Raw genomic sequence first — 22,672 nt, 5'->3', positions numbered from 1 at the left:
AAGTAGAGTTACTTGAAGACCTCGGGTCCTTGATTTTGACCAGAGTCTCACCTCACAGGCTCAGGGAATGAGGGTGGGTGAGAGGACGTGGGCCAGGCTGGACGAGAGCTGTGATCATTTGCAGAGCAGTGCCCCTCCTCCACGCTACCAGCCACTGATCAGCCTCAGACCGTTGTCACACGTAGGAATCCAAGCCCAGTGCTGTCAGGTTCCCTGATGTTTCAAGAGAGAGTGGAAATCCAGATTTTTAGATGAAATCTCTAGATTTTGAAATGTTGGCTGGGACTAAAAATGAAACAAATGGAAACACTCTACGAAGCCAACCAAACGTCTGTGCCTTTGATGGAACCACTGGGGCCCCGGTCATGACCTCTGGTTTAAGTTAGGGAGGCGCCAGCAGCTCGGGGACTCTCCATGGCCCAAATGAATGTCCCACCTCCTGGGAGTCACCCCCTTCTCCAGCCGGGGACTCTAACCGCCCTCCCACTCCCCCCCGCCCCCCCCCCCCGTGCATGTGCTGCTTCTCCTGATCACCTCCAGCCCCTCCCCCCAGGACACCTTTGCTTGGGTAACTTGGACCCTTTCTCCTTTCTTCCTGGCTTAGCTCTCCTGTTCTGACCACTTTGGCTCATCACTGGGGCTGTTGTTTCTGGGTGGAAACAGCTCTAAGCAGCAAGCCTGCCAGCGTCGGCCTCCGGAGCGCTTGCCTCAGAGCCGTGGTTCTCAACCAGGGGTGATTTTTACCCCCCCAGGGGACATTTGGTGATGTCTAGAGACATTTTTGGTTTTCACAGGGGTGTTGTGGTCACCTAATGGGTAGAAATCACATGTGCTGCTCGACATCCTACCTCGCTCAGGACAGCTTCTGCAGTAAAGCGTTACCTGGCCCCAAATGGCCACGATGTCGTAGCTGAGAAAGTCTGTCTTAGACGAATCCAGAAGGCTTTATTATTCACGCCTTCAGGCACACTGGGCTGTTCGTTGTGACTGGCACTGCCACATCCTCCCCGTGGGGCTGGAAGGAGAGCGCAGGTCGAGGCTGGTGTCGGGCTCTGAGCGCACTTCGGCCGGCCTCCCGCGCTTAGGCCCCGAGCACGTGGCGTTTCGGGGTGGAGGTCCAGGCCGTGTGGCCTTGGGCAGTGTCAGGGGTAAACAAGGCTGCGAGGACATATTTTAATTGGTAAAATATTATTGCACTAAGGGAAGGAATCCAGCACGAACTGAACTCCACTGTGGTTTGTACAGAGGGACTGGGTGTTTTAAAGGGAGCATGAGGACGATGTGGCGGGGGTGGGTGTGAGCAGGGGCTCAGTAGAGTCAGTGAAGTAAAAAAATGACAACAAGCAGGAAAAAGGGGGTGTGTCCCCATGAAACTCATCTGGGTTTGCTACCTGGTGTTTCTCCAAGTTAGTCCTCTACACCCCCCGCCCCTCCCCCCCCCCCCGAGAGGCTGAGATGCAGGGGCCCTGTCTTGAGGGGCTGACCAGAACAAACTAGATTCTCTTGGCAGCCTTGAGTTTTCTCAGGCAGGCGCTGTAAGGGGGGCTAGTGTCATCCAAGGAATGTGGCCTTGAGCTGTCAGAAAGTATGTTAGCATTTGCTCAGGTCTTTACAGGCCAAGGTTGGGGCCCTTCTAAGGGCTCAGAGGGTCTTGGCTAGAGCTTGGTCAAAGGGAAAATCTGCCGGCAGGTCCCCCCAGAGAACAGCTCAGGACTTCAGAGTTCTGGGTGCCTGCTGCCTCTCTCTCTGCAAAAGTATTGTAAAAGTATTTCTCAGCATCCTGTTTCCACCTGACCTAGATTTCTACATGTGTGTGTGTATTTCTTGTGTGTGCGGGTAAAATATATATTCAAAGGCTTGGCATATAGGGATACACTCAACATAAAAAGGTCCTGAACGTTTTGTTTCCTCAGTGAGTAGATATTTAGGATTGTAAGTCTGTATTATGTCATCGATTCTCAAACTTGTTGGTCTCCATGGACCCCCTTATACTTTCATACATTATTTCGGACCCCCAAAGAGCTTTTGTTTATGTAAGTTATATCTATCCATTATTTGCTATATATTGAAATTTAAACCAAGGCATTCTTAAAAAATTTTTATTGATTTACTTAAAATAACAATAACCCATTAAGTGTATATATAAGTAAAATTTTTTTATGAGAAGTGTATATGTTCTCCACAACAAAAACAAATTAGGAAAAGAGGCACTGTTTTACATTTTTTGCAAATCTTTGGAATATCTGGCTTAATAGAAGACAGCTGGACTCTCAGATTTGCCTCTGCTTTCAATCTGTTGTGATTTCACACATCATGTAGACTCTGGAAAACTCCGCAGTGTCCTTATGAGAGAATGAGTGAAAAGAGGAAAATAATATCTTCAAGTTATGATGAAAATAGTAACCTTGAAGATCCCCTGAAAGGGTCTTCGGGACCCATGGGAGTCCCCAGAGCACACTTTGAGAACCACCTCATTTGGTCATCACTGCAATCATTAATTCCAGTTTAATAAATTGCAGCCAACACGTGTTAAGTTCTAGGCTTTATACTAAGTGCTTTACGTGTATTAACTCTCTGGACTCTCATAAAACCCCTGTTAGGTTGGTACTAGTTATTATGCCCATTTTACAGAGTGGGCAACTGAGGCTCTCCAAGTTAGGTACTGTACCCAGCATCACACAGCAAGTGGCAGAGGCGGGGTGGATTTGAACACACTTCACCTCCCCACCCTGCCTTTCCAAAAGATTTAGGTCTGCTCGTCAAATGCTGGGGTGCCCGCTAAAAACGTCCATTGAGTGCTGAGTCTCTATCAAGTTTTGTGCTAAGTGTTCTGTTGTTAAATAGAATGAAATAAAAGCATGCCATATTATTTAATTTCTCCCTCACCTTTGCAAAATAGGTCTTCTTACCCACTCCCCCTCCTTTTTATTTTGTAGATGAGAAAATTGAGGCTCTGAGAGGCTAAGCTTCTTTCCTTGCATCTCAGGGCTGAGGGACAGAGGCTGGATTCCAAGCCAGCTCTCTCAGTCCAGCTCCCTCCCTCCTCACCCCATGCCATCCATCCCCTTAACATTACTAAATTTGCTAAATTACACTAGGCTTATTATTGAGGGTCCTATTAAATCATGGCCTGTCCGTGCCCAGTGCGGCCCACTTGTTTCTAAGCGCGCTGGCCAGCCCCGCCACTTTTGTGCGTGCGAATGAGCTGGGCGAGGGGCGTCTGTGAGGTCTATTTGCATTGGCAGCCAGGGTAATTGCATGTCCTAATTGGGTGCAGCCACGCACGCTGTGCCTCCTGCAGTCCCCTACCCTGGCACCAAGGTCCTTTTGGAAGCAGGTACAGGCTTCACCCCCAAGTGTCCCTCCCAATGGCCTTGGTCACCTTGGTGATTGGAATGAAGCCTCGGACCCTGAGTTCAACAGCAGACAGCTACTCAGCTGGCTGTGCATCCACATGGCACAAAAGGAAGCCATAAACTGGTCAGGATGAGTGAGCAGGTGGGACAGGCGCCCTCACGTCTGCACAGCGCACCTGGCCAGGGCTCCCCTTTGGCACCATCCCTATTCCTAACAGCTGCTGAGACGCAGTGTGGTGTTGGCAGGTGTGGCCTCTGGACCCCAACTGCCCGAATTCGAATTCTGGCTCCTCCACTTCCTAGATCTGGATTTAACTTATCTGAACCTTCATGCTCCCATCCAAAAAATGGGGAGAATAACATAGCATCTCCTTCATAGAGTCCTCACGAGGATCAAATGAATTAGTCTGTGCAGAGGGCTTGAAACAGAGCCTGGGGCAGAACCAGCACTGGACGTATGTTCTAATAGACGCGTGTTTTGTAAGCACCTTGCACGTGTCCAGCACTGTGTTCTGTGCTTCATCAGTTCTCTCAGTTCTCGGGAGGTAGGTGCCAGGCTCAGCCCCTGGGATAGATGAGGAAATTGAGGCACAGAGGGAGGAAATAATCTCTCCTAGGTCAAAGAACTGCTGGAGAAAATGATCACAGGATGAGACAGGGAGAAGACGATGCGCTTAGGCGAGTCCTTCCATCCCTCAGTCCCTGGTCTCTTAAAGTCATCAGTTACCTCTCAACGATCTGAAATGATAGACCTTTGTTAGTCGATCGTATTGACTCAGGACTAATTCAGAGAATGTTTAGCAGCACACATGCAGCACCTGTCATTTTATGGATGAGAAAATCGGACAGTTGCTAAAGCAAGGCAAGAACCCCAGTCTCTTCCTTTCTGGTCGGTGTTCTTTCTACACAAAAAGTAAGAGCAAAGGCTCATCAAGGAGTGGAGAGTTTAGAAAACACAGCGACCCACCTCCACCCCTCCGAAGCAGAACCAAGGGACCCAGATTCAACTGAACGAGTGAATAGAGGTCCATCCTGAAGCCTGGACATTAGAGAACCAGGAAGGACAGACGAGAACCCAGGTGTCCTCGAAACAGCAGCCTGGGCCACGTAACCTGCCTCTCGAAGCCTTAGTGTGCTTAGCATATTTCTACCTGATTGAACAGGCTCTAAACATGCCCAAGGTTGAATGGGAATGGAGGACGTTATTGCATTTAATTATTTCTCCAGAATAAAAATGGATTCTAGCAGCAGCTTAGAGGTAAGGCAACAGCAGAGCAATTAGAGTTTTGGAGCTCGCACGCAAACATTTGAATGTGCAATCATTGTAATAAGTATGTTAAAATAAAATAAGTCAAAGGGTTGCATTTGCCTAAATAACCCAAGGTGAGAGTGTCGGATTGCTTAAGAATAAAGGGGACACAGCTCGTCGATCATAATGAAGAAATAATAACCAATCTGTCCTCCATGCAGAGACCATCCGGGGTGAGACGGTTGGGGCTCAGTGTTAATTGGTAGGGAACCTACTCTGAGTTCTTTCCTCATTCATCCTCCTGCCTTGGGGGTGGTGGGCATGTACGGGAAGTTTTACATACATTCATCCTTACCAGATACCCAAGAGGTAAGTATTATTTTCATATCCTCATTTTCCAGATGAGGACACCGAGGCATGCAGAGTTTGAATCACTTCATCTCTAGCAATGTGACCTTGGTCAAGTTATTTAACCTCCCTGGGCCTTAGTTTCCTCCCCCTAGTTAGGACTCATACTTCACTGGGTATTGGAGAGGATGAGGGACCTAGGGTGTGTGAAGGGTCACAGGGGACATGGGTGCTCAGGGTGTGATGATTATCTTGCATGTATTTGCCTGGAAACCTCCCAAGGTGGGTCTTTATGGGAAGGGAACCTAGGTTTGAATGTCTGGATCTCCATCATCCAGGGCAAGAAAAGCTGAGGCCCGTTTGCCTCTTGATGAGTAGGTAAAGAGTTAGAGGGGACGTGAGGTGAGATCTGTGCCTATGGAGGGGGTGGATGGATAAAGGAAATGTCCCATATATGTACAGTGGCACAATGGACTATTACTCAGCCTTAAAAAAGATGGAAATCCTGCCATGTGAGACAATATGGATGAATCTGGAGGACATTATGCTGAGTAAAATAAGCCAGGCACAGAAAGACAAATATTGCTGGATCCCACTTACATAAGACATCTCAAATAGTCATACTCAGAGACTCAGAGAGTAGAATGGTGGTTGCCAGGGGCTGAGGGAGGGGGAAATGGGGAGTCACCAGTCAACAGGCATAAAATCTCAGTTCTGCAGGGTGAATCCATTCTAGAGCCCTGCTGTACAGCATTGAGCCAGTAGGTAGCAATACTGTATTGTGCGCTTAAAACATTTGTTAAGAGGGTTAAGTGTTCTTATCACAATAAAGTAAAATGTCAAAAAAGAAAACTGTTGGGGGAAGAAGTAAGAGAACTGATCAGCTACTCCAGGAAGCAGCATTGACTCAGTGTGACAGATCTCAGGCCCCTGAGTGATGCCCGATTCTCACTGACTGTGCCCCAGTGACCTTTGTGGAAGCTCTCTAATATCTGGGGGCTCTGCATTCCAGAAGACAAAATGCTCCCCTTCCCTCTTACACCTGAATCTTTTCATTTCCCTCGGCAGCTGAGTAGCATCTGGGGCCATCCGGAAGGCCACGGGGCCACACTGAGCTAGCCCTCCCTGTTGCGGGGCCGTCTCTGAGCAGACGATGCTTATTAATCATGAGTTGTTATTAGAATTGATAGTGGCACCTGGTCCTGATATCACAAATTAACCGGAGGAACCAGCCGTTCTCTGATGGTCAGATTAGCTTTGTTAATTGCAGTGTTTCCTGTGTCTGGTTTTCCTTAGAGAAGTTCTGCCAGAAAGTGGTGGAGAACGTGAGTTTTTAAAATCTGTGGTTTCTGGAGGCTTTCTGCTTGGAGAACAAACTCATGCGCATCATTTAATGAGGAAAGAGAACAACCCAGGAACGGTACACAGGAGGTACTTAAGATGTGTCTGATGAACGAGGATGCAGATGGTTGTGAGGGCAGAGGCCCTTCTGCTCACTCTCCGCCTTCTCGTTAACTTCTAGAAAACAGGCTTAGGGACAGAATTTAAATTCATGTTCTCGGACAGGAGTCATCATCAAACTGATTTTCTAACTGTTAAAGCCAAAATAATAATAATAATAATAATAATAAATTGGCTCCTGTATCTTAGGACAGCTGGGAGGAAGAGAGCAGATCAGATTGGCTCCTGAGTTAATCAGGATGAGCTAGACCATGCCGCAGTAACAAAGATCCCCAAACTTCACTGATGGGACACAACGGAGGTTTATTCTGCCCATGGAGGTGGTGGAATCTCTGCTTCACCCTGGATTCACTCGGGATGCAGAGCCTTCACCATCAGGAGTGTGGCTGGATGCTGTGGCAGAAAGAGAGATGTGGCAAATGGTGCCCTGGCCCCAGTCGTGTGTCTTGGCCACAGCAAGTTACTTGGCTGTGCCTAGTTTTTCAGGGGATGGGAAATACATATGCCTAGAAGGAAGAGAACTGGGATATCTGTTAAGAGCTTTATTGAATACCATCCCCCATCCAGCTCCATTCCAACCTAGGCCAGTGTGAGCAAAGGGAGAGACTCCTTCTGCACCCTCATAGAGAAGGGGGATCTAATGTGCCTCTGATGACCTCTCAGCCAAACAGAAGAGGCCCTAAACTATGGCAAGTTTTAGAATCAGACACGTGCAAGCTCACAGCCTCCCCTAGATGAGTCTGGTCAAATCACTGAGCATCCCCAAGCTCCCCCCGAACCCTCTTCCCTGCTCTTATGTAAGATGGGAGAATAGTAGTATTTGCCTTGACAGTGATTTCTGAAGGCTAAACGAGATACCACATGTTAAGGGTTAAGCACAGTGCCTGGCACCTGATACCTTATAGCAGCAAGACTTGGCTCCCCTTTCTGTCTGTGGTGAGGACAGTGCCTCCTTGTGCAGTGATGGCCGGTATCCAGTAAGTGATACCCGTGAGTCGTGTGCATATAGCGCCTGGCTAACGGTGGGTGCTCATAAAATGCATCTGAGGGGCTGCTTGGGAGTCTTCAGGGGCCTCTGGACAGAAAGAAGGGAAAAAAGGAATTTTGTTTAGGTCACAAGAACAGAGGCATTTCCCCTTACTGAGGGCGTTTTCTTGCAAGATGCGTGAGGAGGTAAGAAAGCCCGGAACCAAGTGTCAGACCGGCATCTAATTTTGGTTCCCACGCATGACCAGCAGCCGCTCCGAGACCCTCCACAGACTCTGCTCTCCCTCTTGGCATTCTGTTTCCTTCTTCCTACCCATTGCCTCCCAGCTCCTGGTGCTTCGTGGCCCCTCCTTACTGTCCTCTCCCGATCTGTGACTCCCTGCCACCTGACGGGCACTGGCCGGCCTCAAGACAGCCATTTGGAGGTGGCTTGCCTATCCCAGCTCCGTGTAGCTGAGCGGGAGTGGATGGGAAGGGAGCCAGGTTGCAGGGCGTCAGCAGACAGAGTGATGGGGATCCAAAGGGCTCTCTGCAGCTTCCTGAAAGTGGTGGTGGAACTGGAAGTCCATGGCGTGGGGTCTCCAGCCTCTCAGGTTTGAATTCGGCTTCCCCACCACCTAGCTGGGTTACCTTGGGCAAGTCACTAATGCCCAGTTCCTTTACCTGCAAAATGGGAATCAAAGTTACATCCAACTTACAGAATGGCCACGAGGCATCTTAACATCACTTTCATTCTTACGGCCCTCCTGAAACTGGTGCTTGATGCTATGGGAGATAGAATAAAGGCAAGAAGGGGGCAGACACATTGCTGGGCCAAATAGGGGCCCTGGAGACAGGAAAACCGAACCAAGCCCGGGGGAGGGGAACCTTCTAAATTCACAGTCCTGGAGGGCTGGGGTCTGCATACTTTTTCTGAAAGGGCCAAATAAAAATATTTTAGGCTTTGCAGACCAGACGGTCTGTATGGCAACCGCTCACCTCTGCTGTTGTAGCAAGAAAGCAGCCACAGACAATATATAAATGAACAGGCTTGGCTGTGTTTCAATAAAACTTTATTTACAAAAACCAATGGCAAGCAGGGTTTGGCTCACAATGGACAGTAGTGGCAGATCTGCTAGAGAAGCCATGCTCAGTGTCTACTGAGTGTCAGCCACACTTGGCTCCAGCATTGCCTCCACTGTTCTGTTCCACCGTCCTCTTCCTTGAGAACCTTTAAGAGGCACATCTAGGAAAATGAACGAGGAAGTCTACCCTAGGAATTGCTACTCACTACCAATGTGTTTCTGTAGCAATGGATGTAGATTTATGGAGCCAATTAGCATTCTCTGGCTTCTGTGTCCCCTCGACTAGCTTTGGGACAGTTGATTCTCTTTCAGGTGAATGCCTTTGTAATGGGCTCTAAGCAGAAGCACTGTGATTTGGAAATGATGCAGAACGTTAGTGGAACGGTGCATTTAATCTGAGCTCAGAATGGCCAGGGCCCACCTACCTATGGAGAAGCTGAATTTGGGGTGCCCGCCTTCCTGGGAAGACTCATTGTCTCCAGAACGACTCTTGGCCTTTCTCTTGACCCCTAGTGAGTCTTAATCACTGGGTGACTTTATCAGGTTTGCTTCAGGTACAGACATCAAGAGTCAAAGCTCAAACACAAGACTGTTGCAAGTTTTCATCCCCTAGGACCCATTGTAAGGATTGTCCTAGAAAATGCACATTCCTCTCAAGATAGCCAGTGATGTCTCCCCATCAGAATTAACTATGGCTTTGCATAGATCTATGAGTGTGTTCTAAAGGCTATGGAATGTGTATACTGTCCTACCAATATTTTCTCCCATTATAGCTTTAGTGCGGCGTTTCCAACCATTGAATAAACCACCGCGGCGCTCTCTGCTGGCATTTAAACAGGGAGCTTGGAACAAACTGTCCGGATTCCAATGACAAGAGACAATTAAGGAAACGTACATGAAAAAGGGGTGTGGTTAATAACAAGCATTGAAAATCATAGTCATAGTACGGTAGAGCTTGCAAAAGCTTTTGTTTCTAGTTGGAACATCTCATATTTCCAGATGGGGAAGCTGGGGTCCAGAATGAAAAATCTAATGTGAATTCTAACATTAAGCTCGTAGCAAAGGCTGGGCGTGGAACCAGGTCCCCAACTTCCACACCTACATGCCCCACTCTCCAGGGCCCATCTCCTTAGCGCGATGGCTCAGTCAAGTTTCTCTTCTGTGTTTCTTTCTCATCTTCTGCAGGAAGGCTACTTCTCTCACCGGCCGAAAGAGAAAGTGCGAACGGACAGCAACAATGAGAACTCGGTGCCCAAGGATTTTGAGAACGTGGACAATAGTAACTTTGCACCCAGGACTCAAAAGCAAAAGCACCAACCCGAGTTGGCGAAGAAGCCTCCAAAGGGACAGAAGGAGCTTTTGAAGAGGAAGCTGGAGCAGGAGGAGAAGGGGAAGGGGCGTCTGTCCCCGGGGAAGGGTACCAACGAGGTGCTGCCTCCCGCGGAGAAAGCCGCGGTGAACAGCAGCCGCGGGAAGGATGTCCCCCGACAGCCCCACGCCCGGAAGAGCGGGGGCAGCCCCCCCGAGGTCAAGTACGACCAGCCCCTCAAGTGCGACATCTCGGGCAAGGAGGCCATCTCCGCGCTGTCCCGCTCTAAGTCCAAGCACTGCCGCCAGGAGATTGGGGAGACCTACTGCCGCCACAAGCTCGGGCTGCTGATGCCCGAGAAGGTCACCCGGCTCTGTCCACTCGGAGGTAAGTCCCAGCCTCACTCTGCTCACACCCTCACACCTTCTGGGAATGACCGCCCTATTTTTCAAACCCCAGATCAAGACAGGAGACCTTTTGTTCAGGTCCTCCCTGAATTCTGAAGTCTTGTGTGAGAAAAGTTTCACAAAATCAAATTACCTTTTGTTACAGCTTGAACCAGTTGCCTTTGTGGCAAAGGATACAATACAGGGCAATCAGGGCTGGCGTGGAAGTTGTCGGAGGCGATGGGATTGACACAGTTTGTTTTCTCTCTCAGCAGAACGTTGGGATGGAAATTGATGTGAATATTACTGTAATTGAATAGGATTTGAAAGCTTTCTAATTGGTTGCGTTGACGTTGGCAGCTCTGAAAAACATCCTTCCCATTTTCTTCCATCTAAAATTCCTTCCTTATTTCCTCCCTCCCTCCCTGCCTCCCCCCTCCCTCCCCTCCGTGTCCCTCCTTCCCTCCCTCCCTGCCTCCCCCCTCCCTCCCTGCCTCTCCCCTCCCTCCCCTCCGTGTCCCTCCCTCCCGCCCCGTGCTGGGCACTCTTCTCTGTGCTGAGGAGCGGTGATCAGTCACATCTGGTGTGAAGCACTGAGAGGTCAGAGCTGTAACAGCGGTGTCTGTAAGCACAAGGGAGGGTCCTCAGCTGGGGTGGGGGATGATTCTGCACAGGGGAGGCGTCACTCATGTATCCCTGCACTTCACCTCATGCCACTGACCTGTATTCCTTGCTGCCGTGTTTCACCTTTTCCAGTGCTTGTAGAAAGGGAGTAATAACAATAATGATAGGCAATTATTAAGCGCTTGCTGTGTGCCGGGCACAACACAAGGCCCTTTGCATCGAATCAGCTCATCTCATCCACCTCCTGGTGAGGCTGGCACTGATGTTGTGAGCATGGCTTTTTTTTTTTCCCCCTTCAGAGAGACATAAAATAACTTTCCCAAGGTCACACGGCTTGTGAGTGGTCTTACAAGCTTACAGGTCGAGACATCCCGAGATAGAGGTATTGCCATCGTGGGTTAGGTCGTATTTTCTCAAGATGTCTCCTAAAGAAAAAATAAAATAAATGTTACAGCAGAAAACTTCAAACCCACCTCAGAGTAGGGAGAACCCTCATGCTCCCAGCACGTGGCTACAGGTAACACGTGGTGGTCATTGCTGTTTCACCCATACTGCCCTATCCTCCGTTCACTGTGACCTGGCAATTTTATTTTTCCTTGAAGAAGACCTTACATCCCAACCATTTTGTGAATTAGTTTGTCCAGCGGTTTTCTCCATGAAGGGGGCAGGCGTCATCCAAAAGGCACTGTCTACAAAGAGCAGAGAGCTGCTGCCACTGGGAACAGAGAGGGATGCACTGGAAATGGAGGGATGTGTGTTCTAGGTCAAGTTCAGCCGCGAACTAACAGGGCTAGCCCCTTCCCCTCTCCGGTTCTGGCTGCCTTTTCTGTCCAGGGAGTGGCCTGTATTAGATACTCGGAGGTTCTGCCCGCTCTGCCTTCCCTGGGGCCCACTGCCCAATTCGTTCTAGGTCACGCCTCACCCTTGTCTTGCCCCAGAGCATACCCTACTGTCCCTCACCAAGTGGCCAATGGTTCAGAATACATCCTTGTTGCTTCTAAATTCAAATACCAACAGATGCTTTAGTTCACTCCCAGGTGAGGAGGAAAAGGTCCCCAACCATGGGACAACCCAGAGCTCCTAAGGGCTTCGGTCCGGGGAGGACACAGAAGGACCTGGAAGAGGAACAGGGCCACGGAGGCACTCAGTCCTCCTGGGTGACAAGACACGTCAGAGCATCAAGAAAGCCGAGTGCAGAGCTGGACCAGATGACAGGGTGGGGAGCGGGTGGTGGGGGCCCTTAGTGCCCTCAACTTTGGCGGATTTAGGAGCCAGGCAAGAAGGCTGCCTGGTGTCTCCTTACACTGAGCGGATCCTCCGTCCCTCATCTCTCTCGATGCAGAAGCAGGTGCCTGGTGAGAAAGGCTCCCAAGAAAAATACACTGGGAAGACCCCCAGAGAGTTCCTAATTCCATCCCTTCACTGGGCAGATAAGAATGCCAGGCCCACAGAGGGGTGGAGGCTTATCTTGAAGATCACCTGATCAATTAGAGGCTGGACTTGAGCTGAAATTCAAGCCTCTTCATCTCCCACCCCTGCTTCTCTGTTGACCATTGGTCACAGGATGGAGGGTGTGGGTCTGGGGAGGGGGCGGCCACATGGGTAAGTGCATAGAGAGGCCCAGAAGGATACGTGGCAAGCCCTTCCCCTGGCCCCCTTGGGTGGGGTGCAGTCAGGACAACCTCAACTCTGCTCAAGGTCATCCGTATTTCCTAAGTTTTCAGTTGGAAACGTGTGTATCTGTACTATATTCATTTTTTTCTAAATTTTTTATTGAAGTGTTGATGTACAATGTTAGTTTCAGATGTACAGCAAAGTGATTCCATTATGCATTTATTTTTTTTCTTTTCAGATTCTTTTCCATGATATATTATTATAAGAAATCGAATATAGTTCCCTGTGCTACGTAGTAGGTCCTTGTTGTTTATCTATTTTATATATAGGAGCGTGTGTCTTATAGCCTTTTTTGAATAGAGAGGTTTAAAAAGAGCAGGTTCACTTCTCCCTTGCATTTTTACTCTCGTCTAAGCCCTCCCAGGGTTCCCATCCTTCCTTTGACCCGACTTGGCAGATAGTGGCAGAAAAATCAGTGGAGGGAGGTGTTTCCAAAATCTTTTTGTTCACTAGTGTGTGGCCTGGCAGAGACCTGAGCTGAACGTCTTTCCATGAGAATAATCTTGGGTACTCACGTCACTGTCCCCCAAGGATCGACACCCTTTTTCTCAACTCCTCAACTCTGCCCTTGTAGCCTGAAAGCGGCCAGGGACGATGCAGACGCAAAGGCACCTGGCTGTGTTCCGATAAAAACTCAATTTACAAAAACAGGTGGTGGGTGGGACTTGGCCCAGGGGCTGTGGTTTGCTGACCCCTGCTAGGTACCAGTTCTGTGCGGTAATATATCCAGCTCAGCCACCTGTCACATTGACTCCTCACACGAGCCCTCTGAGGTCGGTCTCTTATCAACCCATTTAACAGATGAGGACGTGGAGGCCGGAAGCGGTTTGGTCCTTGGGCAGAGGTGTGTGGCGAGTAGGTCGCAGAGCTGGTGTTGGAACTCAGGTTACAGAGCCTGCAGCCTTCGCATAGTCTTCCCCTGTTCAGGAGGCAGAAGGTTTCACTTTAGCCCGAACTGTCAGACCTCGGGGATGGCCTGAGCCCACAGGCTGTCTCTCTCTGACATCACTGGAAGGAGAATGGCTGGTGCTCATGGGGAACAAGAGGGCTGATGTTGCCAGTGGAGGGAGGGGGTCCCCACGCCTCTTCTGGTCACGCTGAGACGCCACCAGCGTGATTGTACGGTGTGGGGGACTCTCTGTGGCCTCTGCTTCATCTGCCAAGGTGGCACACCCTCTGGGAACCTGTGAGCCACTTAATAAGATGGGCGTTTAAGAGCCATTGCACACCCAGCCCCAGCAACGCTTCAATTTGCAGCACCACAGCCTCCCCCTTTTGCAATAAATTTACTGTGAATAGACTAATTGCAAAATAACCCTAATTGGGTAGTTATCAATGAACAACTTCCCATGGAACAAAACGGCTTACAATTAATAGCATTTAAGCCATAAACTATTCTTCTGCAGAAAGCTAAGATGTAATTACACCCCATACGGAGATTGTGTTCCCTTTCTGGAAACCATGACACCCAGATTTCCCTCTGCTCGGGAGGGGTTTAAGCTCCAATTCCGTGGTCCTTTTATTTCCTGCTCAATGAGGAAACCAAGTAGGGAAGGGAGGGGAGGTCAATATGTGTGTATGTAGACAGTACACACACGTGTCCTGTGCACTGTTGTCATTTTGACGAACTCAGCATCACCCAAACTTCAGCTGATACGATGCCAGAAGGTGAATGCAATTAAGAAAACAGTTCCTTGTGCGTTAAAGTCTGAAAAAGTCCGAGGAAAGGAAATAGATATTAAATGTTGGCTCTTGTAAAGGGCTCCCGCCCCCGCCCCCACCGCCCCCACCGCCCCCCAGGGCTCCTGTCTCCCGCCCCAGCACCATGCAGGGAAAAGGAGTCTGGAACCCCAGGAGTGGTTTGCTCTGTGCCGACACCTTCCTTGCCTTTGTGACTTGTCTGCTTCGCTCTCCGCCACCTGGAGGAAGTGGCTGGAATGGTGACGCGTTTTCACGAGGAAAGGAGGGATCTTTGGACCATCCACTCACAGCCACTAGGAGTGAGATGCTGAGGTTGGACGGGGCTGCTCTACCTCCGGGGCCCCCAGGCCTGGCCTCAGAGAGGCTTACTTCTGATTCTGCACGGGCCCCTCATTCCTCTGAGAGCCCCTGTGCTCACTGCAGCAGCCAAGCCACCTGTCGCCACCTCCTCCCGCATTCCACGCCCAGGCAGTCCTACCCCTACGGCCACCCTTCCACCCCTCCCACCGCAGTCACCTGGACTTCCTTTCCCTTCCTTGGGCTCCAGAATCACCAGAAAGCCCCCCAGGCACTCTTAACTGGACCCCACCCCACCCCCAGTGTTTCATGGAAATGAAACCATGTTGGATGGAAGGCCAAGGGTGGCCTGGGCTGGAAAAAAGGCTTTCCGTCTAAATGTCTGCAATTGCTGGGGTTTGAATCCTGGTTCTGTCTCTACTAGCATTGTGACCCTGACTTCCCAGTGCCTCAGCTTCCTCATCTGTAAAATGGACACAGCTACCCACACCCTGTCCTCATAGGATTGCTGGCTGACATGGGACCACGGATGTGAAATGCCTGCTGCAGAGGGGCATAGAGTACAGAAAATGTGCGGCTGTCGGCTGTCACGAGGCCGTGGCAATGGAGTACATGAAGGGGGCGTTGAAAAGAGTGGACGGCCGGCCTCGATGGTGACTGCCCTTTGCCCAGCCAGAGCTCCTGCTCTGGTCTTCAGACACGGCCCCAGGTGCCTCAGCCGTTCTCTCACGCTCTCCCAACCCCCTCCGTTGTTGCCCCCACCCCTATTCCACCCCACCTTGTCTGGCTATCACCTCTCACCTTTCAGGATCTCAGCCTAAATGTCACTTCTTCAGGGAAGCCTTCCTGGACCACACCTTTGCCAGGAACCCCGTCCACAAGGGACACACCGACCCTGGTGAGGAGCAGAGGTGGCTTCCCCAATAATCACCTTTCTGAGAGAAGTGTAAGAGGCATGCTAGTGCCAGGAGCCAGGCAACGCCTCATTACATTTGGAACAATTGAATGTCCAGGTGCTCTCTCCAGTGGCCCTCGGGGACCACTCACCTCCTTCCATCTTAGGTTTAAGTGCCTCAAGAGAAGAAAGGATCCCGAGAAAGGCCCACTGGTAACCCCAGTCCCTCCTGCACTTCTCACCCTCTGCTGTGCCAGGCAAACCGGTGGGGTTTCTGCAGCCCGTGCGTCCAGGGGAAGAAGGGGAGATGGCAACTGAGAAGTGCCCGGGAGAAGCAGTTGGCTGGGGGCAGGGTGGGCCCCCACCTTAGTGGGGCTCTGGCCTGAACTGCTGGGGGGACCCATGGTTCTCGGATGAGTGATGAGCAAGGACTCTGTTTTTTGAGTCAGCCAACCGGCCAAAAACTTGCATGCATGTGCACGTGATTGGGGAAGCCGGCTCCAGTATTAGGGGTGAGGATGAACAGGAAGGGGTTTCTGATAGAAAAAAGGCCACTGCCCGTGGATGTGACAGCCCATCTTTACCCATCAGCTTTTTCAGGAAGCCAGAGACTCTGGACATGTGGGCTTCTGGGCAGAGAGGCTGGGGGGAGGCTGGCTTCCCGCAACAGAGAGAGACTTGCAGATGGCATTGCCAGCTGCAGAAGGGTTGTCTCCTGGATGTCTCCACACCCAGGGGGCAGTGGGGTGACTACACAGCGTGAGAAGCGTGAAAGCTGGCATGAAGGGAAAAGGGACACATGAGTGCCCTGGTTTCCCCAACTCTTGGGCAGGGACAGTGCTCTCTCCCAGGTCTGTGCTGTGTCACTCATGATGAGACAATGAGGGAACAGCTGGGAACAGCTCAAAGGCATCACACTAATGGGATGGCGTGATGAAGCCAAATCAGTCCAGTCCGACAGCCCAGCCAAGCCGATGGAGCTGACTTGCCAAAAGGCCAGGTTTGCAGAGGACCCAGTCGGACGGACCCTTTTTCGTCTTCTGCTGAGGAAGGTACAAACCCCAGTAAAAGGAGGTTTCCAGTAACAGTTCATTGGGGTGGGAGTAAACCCATTGCAGGCCATACCAAAACAGAAACAGTGGTGGGCTGCAGTTTGCCAACCCTCGTTCTAGGATCTGGGGACACCACGGCGAACACAGTCATAGGATGCCTTGTCGTGCAGGGCTTCAGTCCTGTGCCACTCGGGGCACTGTGCTTGTTGACAAAAGATGGAGGGTGGCTTCGGGAGGCGTGCAGAGAGACAGCCCCACCCTTGTGGAGCTGCTGCCCTAATGGGAGAGACCAGAGCTGACAAGTGAACCAGTAGACCTACATCCCACACTGGCCGGGTGTGTTGCCGTGGGTAAACGCAACAGAATGACGGGACAGGGGAGGTGGACATCTTAGGTAGGTGGCCGCAAAGGCCTTCCTGAAGACCCCTGATGGCAGTGTCACTGGGAAGAGGAAACAGTTCTGGCAGATAGCCTGGCATGTTCCCGGAGCAGCCAGGAGGTCAGTGTGGCTGAAGCCGAGGGAGCGGTGACGGGGAACAGGAGGAGGAGGGGTCGGGTGGACCAGGACCCCACAAGGGGTTCTTGCTGTCAATGAGATGGGAGCCGATGGAGGAACTGAACAGGTTTCACGTGCTCTATTCCATTTTTTTTAACTTTATGCTACTTTTAAATTATTTTATTTTATTTTGATAAGAGCATTTAAGATCTACTCTCTCAACAGATTTTTCAGTGTACAACAGCGCACTGTTTCTGGGCACAGTGAGGTCCAGCAGCTCTCTAACTTACTCATCCTGCTCAGCTGAAACCTCGTACCCACTGTACCCCAGTCCCCATCGCCCCAGTCGCTGGCATGGATGTAGGTCTACCATTCTGCTCTCTGCTTCTATGGGTGTGGTTGTTTCACATCCTTCATCTAAGTAGAATTGTTCGGTATTTGCCCTTCTGTGATTGGCTTATTCCACTCAGCCTAACGCCCTCCAGGCGTATCCATGTTGTCGCGGGTTGCAAGATTTCCTTCTTTTTTAAAGCTGAATGATATTCCATTGTGAGTGTGTGCCGCATTTTTTAATCCTTTCATCTGTCAGTGGACATTTAGGTTGTCTCTACATCTTGGCTCTGATGGACAAGGCTGCAGTGAACGTGGGCATATTAGATACCTCTTTGAGATGCTGATTTCAATTCTTTTGGATAAATACCCAGGGAGATATCACCTCACGCATGTCAGCATGACTTTATTAAAAAAAAAAAAAAAACCCAAAAGATAACAAGTGAGGATGCAAAGAAACTGGAATCCTTGTGCACTGTAGATGGGATTGCCAAATGGTGCAGGCGCTCTGGAAGACAATATGGAGGTTCCTGAAAAAATCAGAAATCAAACTACCATACGATCCACCAATCCCACTTCTGACCTGAGTCAGCTTTAAGGAAGGAGTAGTGGAAACAGAAATCATGGGGAGGTTCTTGCAAAGGCTCCAGTGAGACATGTGGTAGCAAGAAAAAGCCATTAGGATTGGCCAGTGGACTGGAGGGGGGCGACCAGCAGTTGTTCGTTCTGGGCTGTGGAGTTTCTTTGGGGCACAAAGACCGCTTGAGTCTGACCGTTGAGCAAACATTTGTTGAGCCCTGCCGTGTGCCAGGCAGCTGTGGCCAGCAGACCCCCAAGGCCCCCCACTGGAAGGTGGGTCCCAAAGGGCCAGTTCCACTTTGCCTTCTCCTTCCAAAGCACCATGGTGTTTTTCCCCGGCCCCATCTTGGAATGGTAAAGAAAGCCAGCTGTCCCCCACCTGGCTTTTTAGAAAGCTAACTGCATGCTAATGGGAAATATCATAAATGGCCCCATCACCTCCCTCCCACCTCCTTCCCACCTCCCCTTCCTCCTCCAGGAGCGTTCTGCCAGCTGCACAGCTCTGCCATCAACTCTGAAACTTGTCATTAGGGTGTGTTTGTTCCCCAACCGCTGTGTCTGAAAAGCAAAACTGAAAGGTTTAGGCAGGAAAGAAGATGAAAACAGCAGCCTGGAGTGAGAGGATTAGTAACCCCTTCTTCCCCGCCCCGCCGCCGCCGCCCCCAGTCTCGTCCGGGCACACCCGTTCGGAAACCTCAGGCCAACATGAACATTTCTCAGCCTTCCGAAGTGTATTCGAGACAAGGGGATTGTGGTTAGATGGATTTATTTTTCTTCTCATGTGCTCACATCTGTAGACCAGGGGACCGGGGGCATGTTTATAAGCCTGCATTTGGGGACCACTGCCTGGAGCAGCTCGGTGGGCTAATCACCTTTCCTTTTGTTTGAAGCTGGAAGGAGGCTTTGGGGAAAGGAGCAGCTCTTCTGAGTTCCTGGCTGACGGGGACAGAGCCAGGATGTTGGCCTCGCCCTAGGGCCCCTAGGTGCCTGTACCCACTCCTCCCCTGACCACCTCCCTTAGCACAGCCACGGCGTCCCTCACACAAGCCAGGTTTTGTCACCAAGAATGTCGCAGGCAGTTTGGGATGACTGATAATTCAGTTTCCACAGTTGGCAAGTTCTTGTTGAGTAAGTCGGGAGCAGGGTCACTGACTCTCCCAGCACCTGGCGCCATGCTAGACACACAAGCATCTGTTGCTTGGCCAGCGAGTGAACCCACGATGGAAATCCTCTCTTTCTTGAGAGAATCTAGGAGGACCTGGGGATGCCCGTGGAAGCTCGTCCTGAACTCAAATCTCATTCCTCCCCTTCACATACTTACATTTGTTTCGTTTCACAAATACATGTCAAGCAGCTGCCCCATGCCCAGCAAATGCTCAGAACTGGGATCCAATGAGCAAGAGAGATAAGATCCAATCGCACAGAGCTCACAGTCCTGGGGGAACAGGCACCAAACAGAAATTTGCAGGATCTCGGCAAATTGCCGTTCCTATGGAGATGGGGAGGCGTCTCTGAATGACCTCAAGAGAGCAATGGATGAAAGGTACTTGGAGGCCGATTTGGTCTCGTTGTGGAAGAGCATGCTGAGAGTTGGAGCTGCCCCCAAATGGAATGGTTCATTCATTCATTCATTCATTTACTCAACTAATAGTTATGAAAAGGCTACCAGGTGTCAGGCACTGTTGTAGGTGCTGGGGGAGAAAGCAATGACCAAACCAAACAGAGCAAACCGTCTTCATGGAGCTCATGTTCTAGAAGGGGAAGGTGGGCAATGCACACATTACAAAAAATAAGGAGTAGCCTGTGTCAGAAGGTGATGAGTGCTCTGGAGAAGCAGGAAGGAGGGTGTTGCAGGCTGGGCTGGGTGTGGTGGGGGCCAGCAAGGAGGCCGTGGGGCTGGAGTAGCAGGTTGGGGCTTTGCAGACCAGCAGGGATTTTGCTCTTACTGAGTGGCTTAGGGCAGCTGCTGGAGGGATTTGAGCAGGGGTTGGGGGTGGGGGGGGTGACCTGACACATTTAACAGGACACTCCTGGCAGCTGTGTTGACCGTAGACTAGGGGTGAGGACAGAAGCAGGGAGAGCTGTTGGGAGTCGGCCGGTCTGTCACAGGTGGATCACAGGTAGCCGGGCGAGGATGGGAGTGCACAGGCAGATCTGAGTGCACAGGCAGATCTGAGCTCCGTGGAGCCAACAGCATTTGCTCTCAGATTAAGAAAGCGCCTCCTACTGTTTATCTGTCTCTGTCCCAGACCCGCCCTTCACATGGCAAGGCTCTGCGTTATTTGTGAATAGCCGCTGCTTATCAGGCCACAGACCTCAGTCTTACCCTCACCGGGTAAGAAGATAACCCTTTTTTTTTTTTTTTTTTTTTTTTTGAGCTTTAGCGATTCCACCTTCCCCTCCCTGGGAGCTATGCAGAGGCCCGTGTGCACTGGGCACAGTGATGGGAATGGAACAGTTAGGCATCTCTGTGCAGCATCTACTGCCTACACTGGGCACTAGGTTTGGGGGATTCATTTGCGAGGAAAACAGACAAAATCCCTGTCCTTATGGAGCTTGCCTGTTAAACGTGGGAGGGGAGACACATGAATACAGTGAGCACATTAAGTACATGCAGAATTGCAGCAGCACCACCGCTTCTGCAGAGACATGGGGTTGAATTTTAGTTGGGCTAAGAGGTGAATAGTGGGAGGAGTTAGCTAGGGAAAGGGCAGGAGGGGGAATAATGCAGGACAAGGGTACATCATGTGCAAAGGCCCTGAGGCAGTAGAAGGCCGTGAGAGTTTGAACTAACAAGACCACGAGGGGAGCTCTGAGTGTAAGCAAGGAGGGTCAGCCTGTCATCTTCCCAGCCGGATTTTAATTCCCCAAGTCACTGGGTTAGATGATCTACATCTTCGTCTTTGGTGAGGAAGATGGAGCAGAGGCATTTGTAAGGACCAAACTGAAGTCGCCTAAGAGCCAAGGGGGGATCAGCCCCAACGATGAGCAAGGCTCTGGCAGGCTGGGCTTGGGGACGGGTCCCGCGTCCCCTCCAGAGAACCATGCTCCTTCTGCCTTTGGGCCCTGGCCCCCATCCCCACCCAGCCTGGACGAGGGCTGCACACTCTTGGGGGCCTCACCTCCCACGGCATGGGCACCGTCGCTTCCCAGGACATCCAAGCCACAGAGGGAAATCCTCAATGTCTCCAGCGGTGAAACGGACTCCTGCAGGCCCCACGCCCCGGGCTGTCTCGCTCTCCCTGAGCTCACTCCGGCTTCGGGGACTGCTCTGAGCCAGTCTCTCCTTGGAAAGCCCGACAGCCCTCTGCCACTGAGCCACTCAGTGAGCTGCAAAACCCTTGGACCAGGCGCTTGTTTTCTCTGAGCCTCACTTCTCACCTGTGAAATGGGTTGTTCGATGCCTCTCCTGCCTCCTCAAGTTGCTGCATGAGTACTATTTGGGAATATTTAAATGATTCCCTCTATTCAGCGAGAAAACCTTTACCAGCGCCTGTTACAAATCCGCTGTAGATGACTGTGTTCAAAAGCCTCCAGGGTGGGCACTGTGGATCTGCTTCCCCAGACAGGTGGCTTCTGATGCTTGAGCATCTCGCCCAGAACCTGCCCTGGGACAAGGCAGAGAATGGCGATGCGCTCGGAAGACTTCTTGTCCTCTGGGTCCTTCCTTCCTTTGGGTGCAGCTGGTTGTGTGAAAGCCCCCTGGGCTGGGAAAACAGAGACCTCGTGGGGACGAGAGAGCCTGGGCGTGGCCCTTGTTGCGGCCTCTGGGTGACAGCTGTGTCCAAGCTAGTCCCTCCTTTTTGTACCAATCACAGAACCAGCCCGCTTTTTCTTCTCTCTCAAATTATTTGTCAGTGAAGGATTAGGCGTTCCTTTCGACATCACTTCCTTCTGGAAGTCTTCTGTGACTCCCTCCCCACACCTCCAGGAGGTGACCAGACTGTGTACCCCCAAATCACCTTACCCGCTCCCCACTGGAGCACACAGCACCTTACACTGCAGTCGCCAGAGTCATCCGTAGCCCCCACTTAGCCACATGACCACGTCTCATCTGTGTGTGTCCCCTGTCCTGCCCGTCTCCAGCCCCTGCTGGAGAAAAGTGTGTTCCCTAACCCTATGTTACAGATGGGAAAACTGAGGCTTGGGGCGGTCGAGGAGCTTGCCCAGGGTCACATTGCAAGTGGCAGACCTTGAACTCAAACTCAGTTCTGTCTGCCTGACTTCAAAACACGTTTCAGCCCCTCTGCCATGTGGCGCCTTTAGTAAAGGTGCCATCGGAATGTGTCGAATGACTAATCCAGTTTCTGTAAAGGTAACGGGAAACGCAGAGGCAGTGTTAATACCTTTCGTTAGGTGTTTGTTACTTTCCTTCCTCGCAACCAAAAAGAGCAGGGTGCTGAGGTCTCTACATAAAAACCAGTGCTTAAATAATCATGCTTAACCTTTACCTAGGGGTGGCTAAATGCCAGGGACTATCCTCAGTGTGTTAGCCATATTAGATCATTTATTCTTCTAACAAGTCTGTATTCTAGGAAACTGACACACAGCAAGGGAGGAAACTTGCCTGAAATCACACATTTGCTCAGCGGTCCAGCCAGGCTCTGAGCTCAGAGGCTTTGGTGCCAAAGGCAAAATGCTTAACCCCTGGGCCTCTGTGCCTGTAGCAACAGCTGCCTTTTACCTGCACGTTAACTTGCTCTGCGAGCTATATCCATCTGTTGCAAAGTCAGGTCATTCACCTGTTGCTGGAGGGGGGCTCATCCCATCCAAGACCCTCAGGACTCTGCCTGCAGAGCTGCGTTTGGGTGAAAAATAGCCGACAGCGGTTGCCTCCCATTTTTCTGCCGGTTCCTAGTTGCCA

The 22,672-nt window shown here is 50.9% G+C and overlaps 1 protein-coding gene across 1 annotated transcript in view; it reads left to right on the top strand.

Moving 5' to 3' along the window:
- The window catches only part of XYLT1 (xylosyltransferase 1), a 292,362-nt gene that overhangs the window by 153,880 nt on the left and 115,810 nt on the right, over window positions 1-22,672 (top strand). Inside the window, exon 3 of the mRNA XM_032460971.1 lies at window positions 9,651-10,161. Coding sequence (XP_032316862.1) covers window positions 9,651-10,161 — 511 coding nt within the window. The remainder of the gene's footprint in view (window positions 1-9,650; window positions 10,162-22,672) is intronic.

This window comes from Camelus ferus, chromosome 18 (assembly GCF_009834535.1).
Source record: "Camelus ferus isolate YT-003-E chromosome 18, BCGSAC_Cfer_1.0, whole genome shotgun sequence".
Taxonomy (NCBI): Eukaryota; Metazoa; Chordata; class Mammalia; order Artiodactyla; family Camelidae; genus Camelus; species Camelus ferus.
Note: the sequence above shows the minus strand (reverse complement) of the source record. Positions and strands in the feature narration are given on the sequence as shown.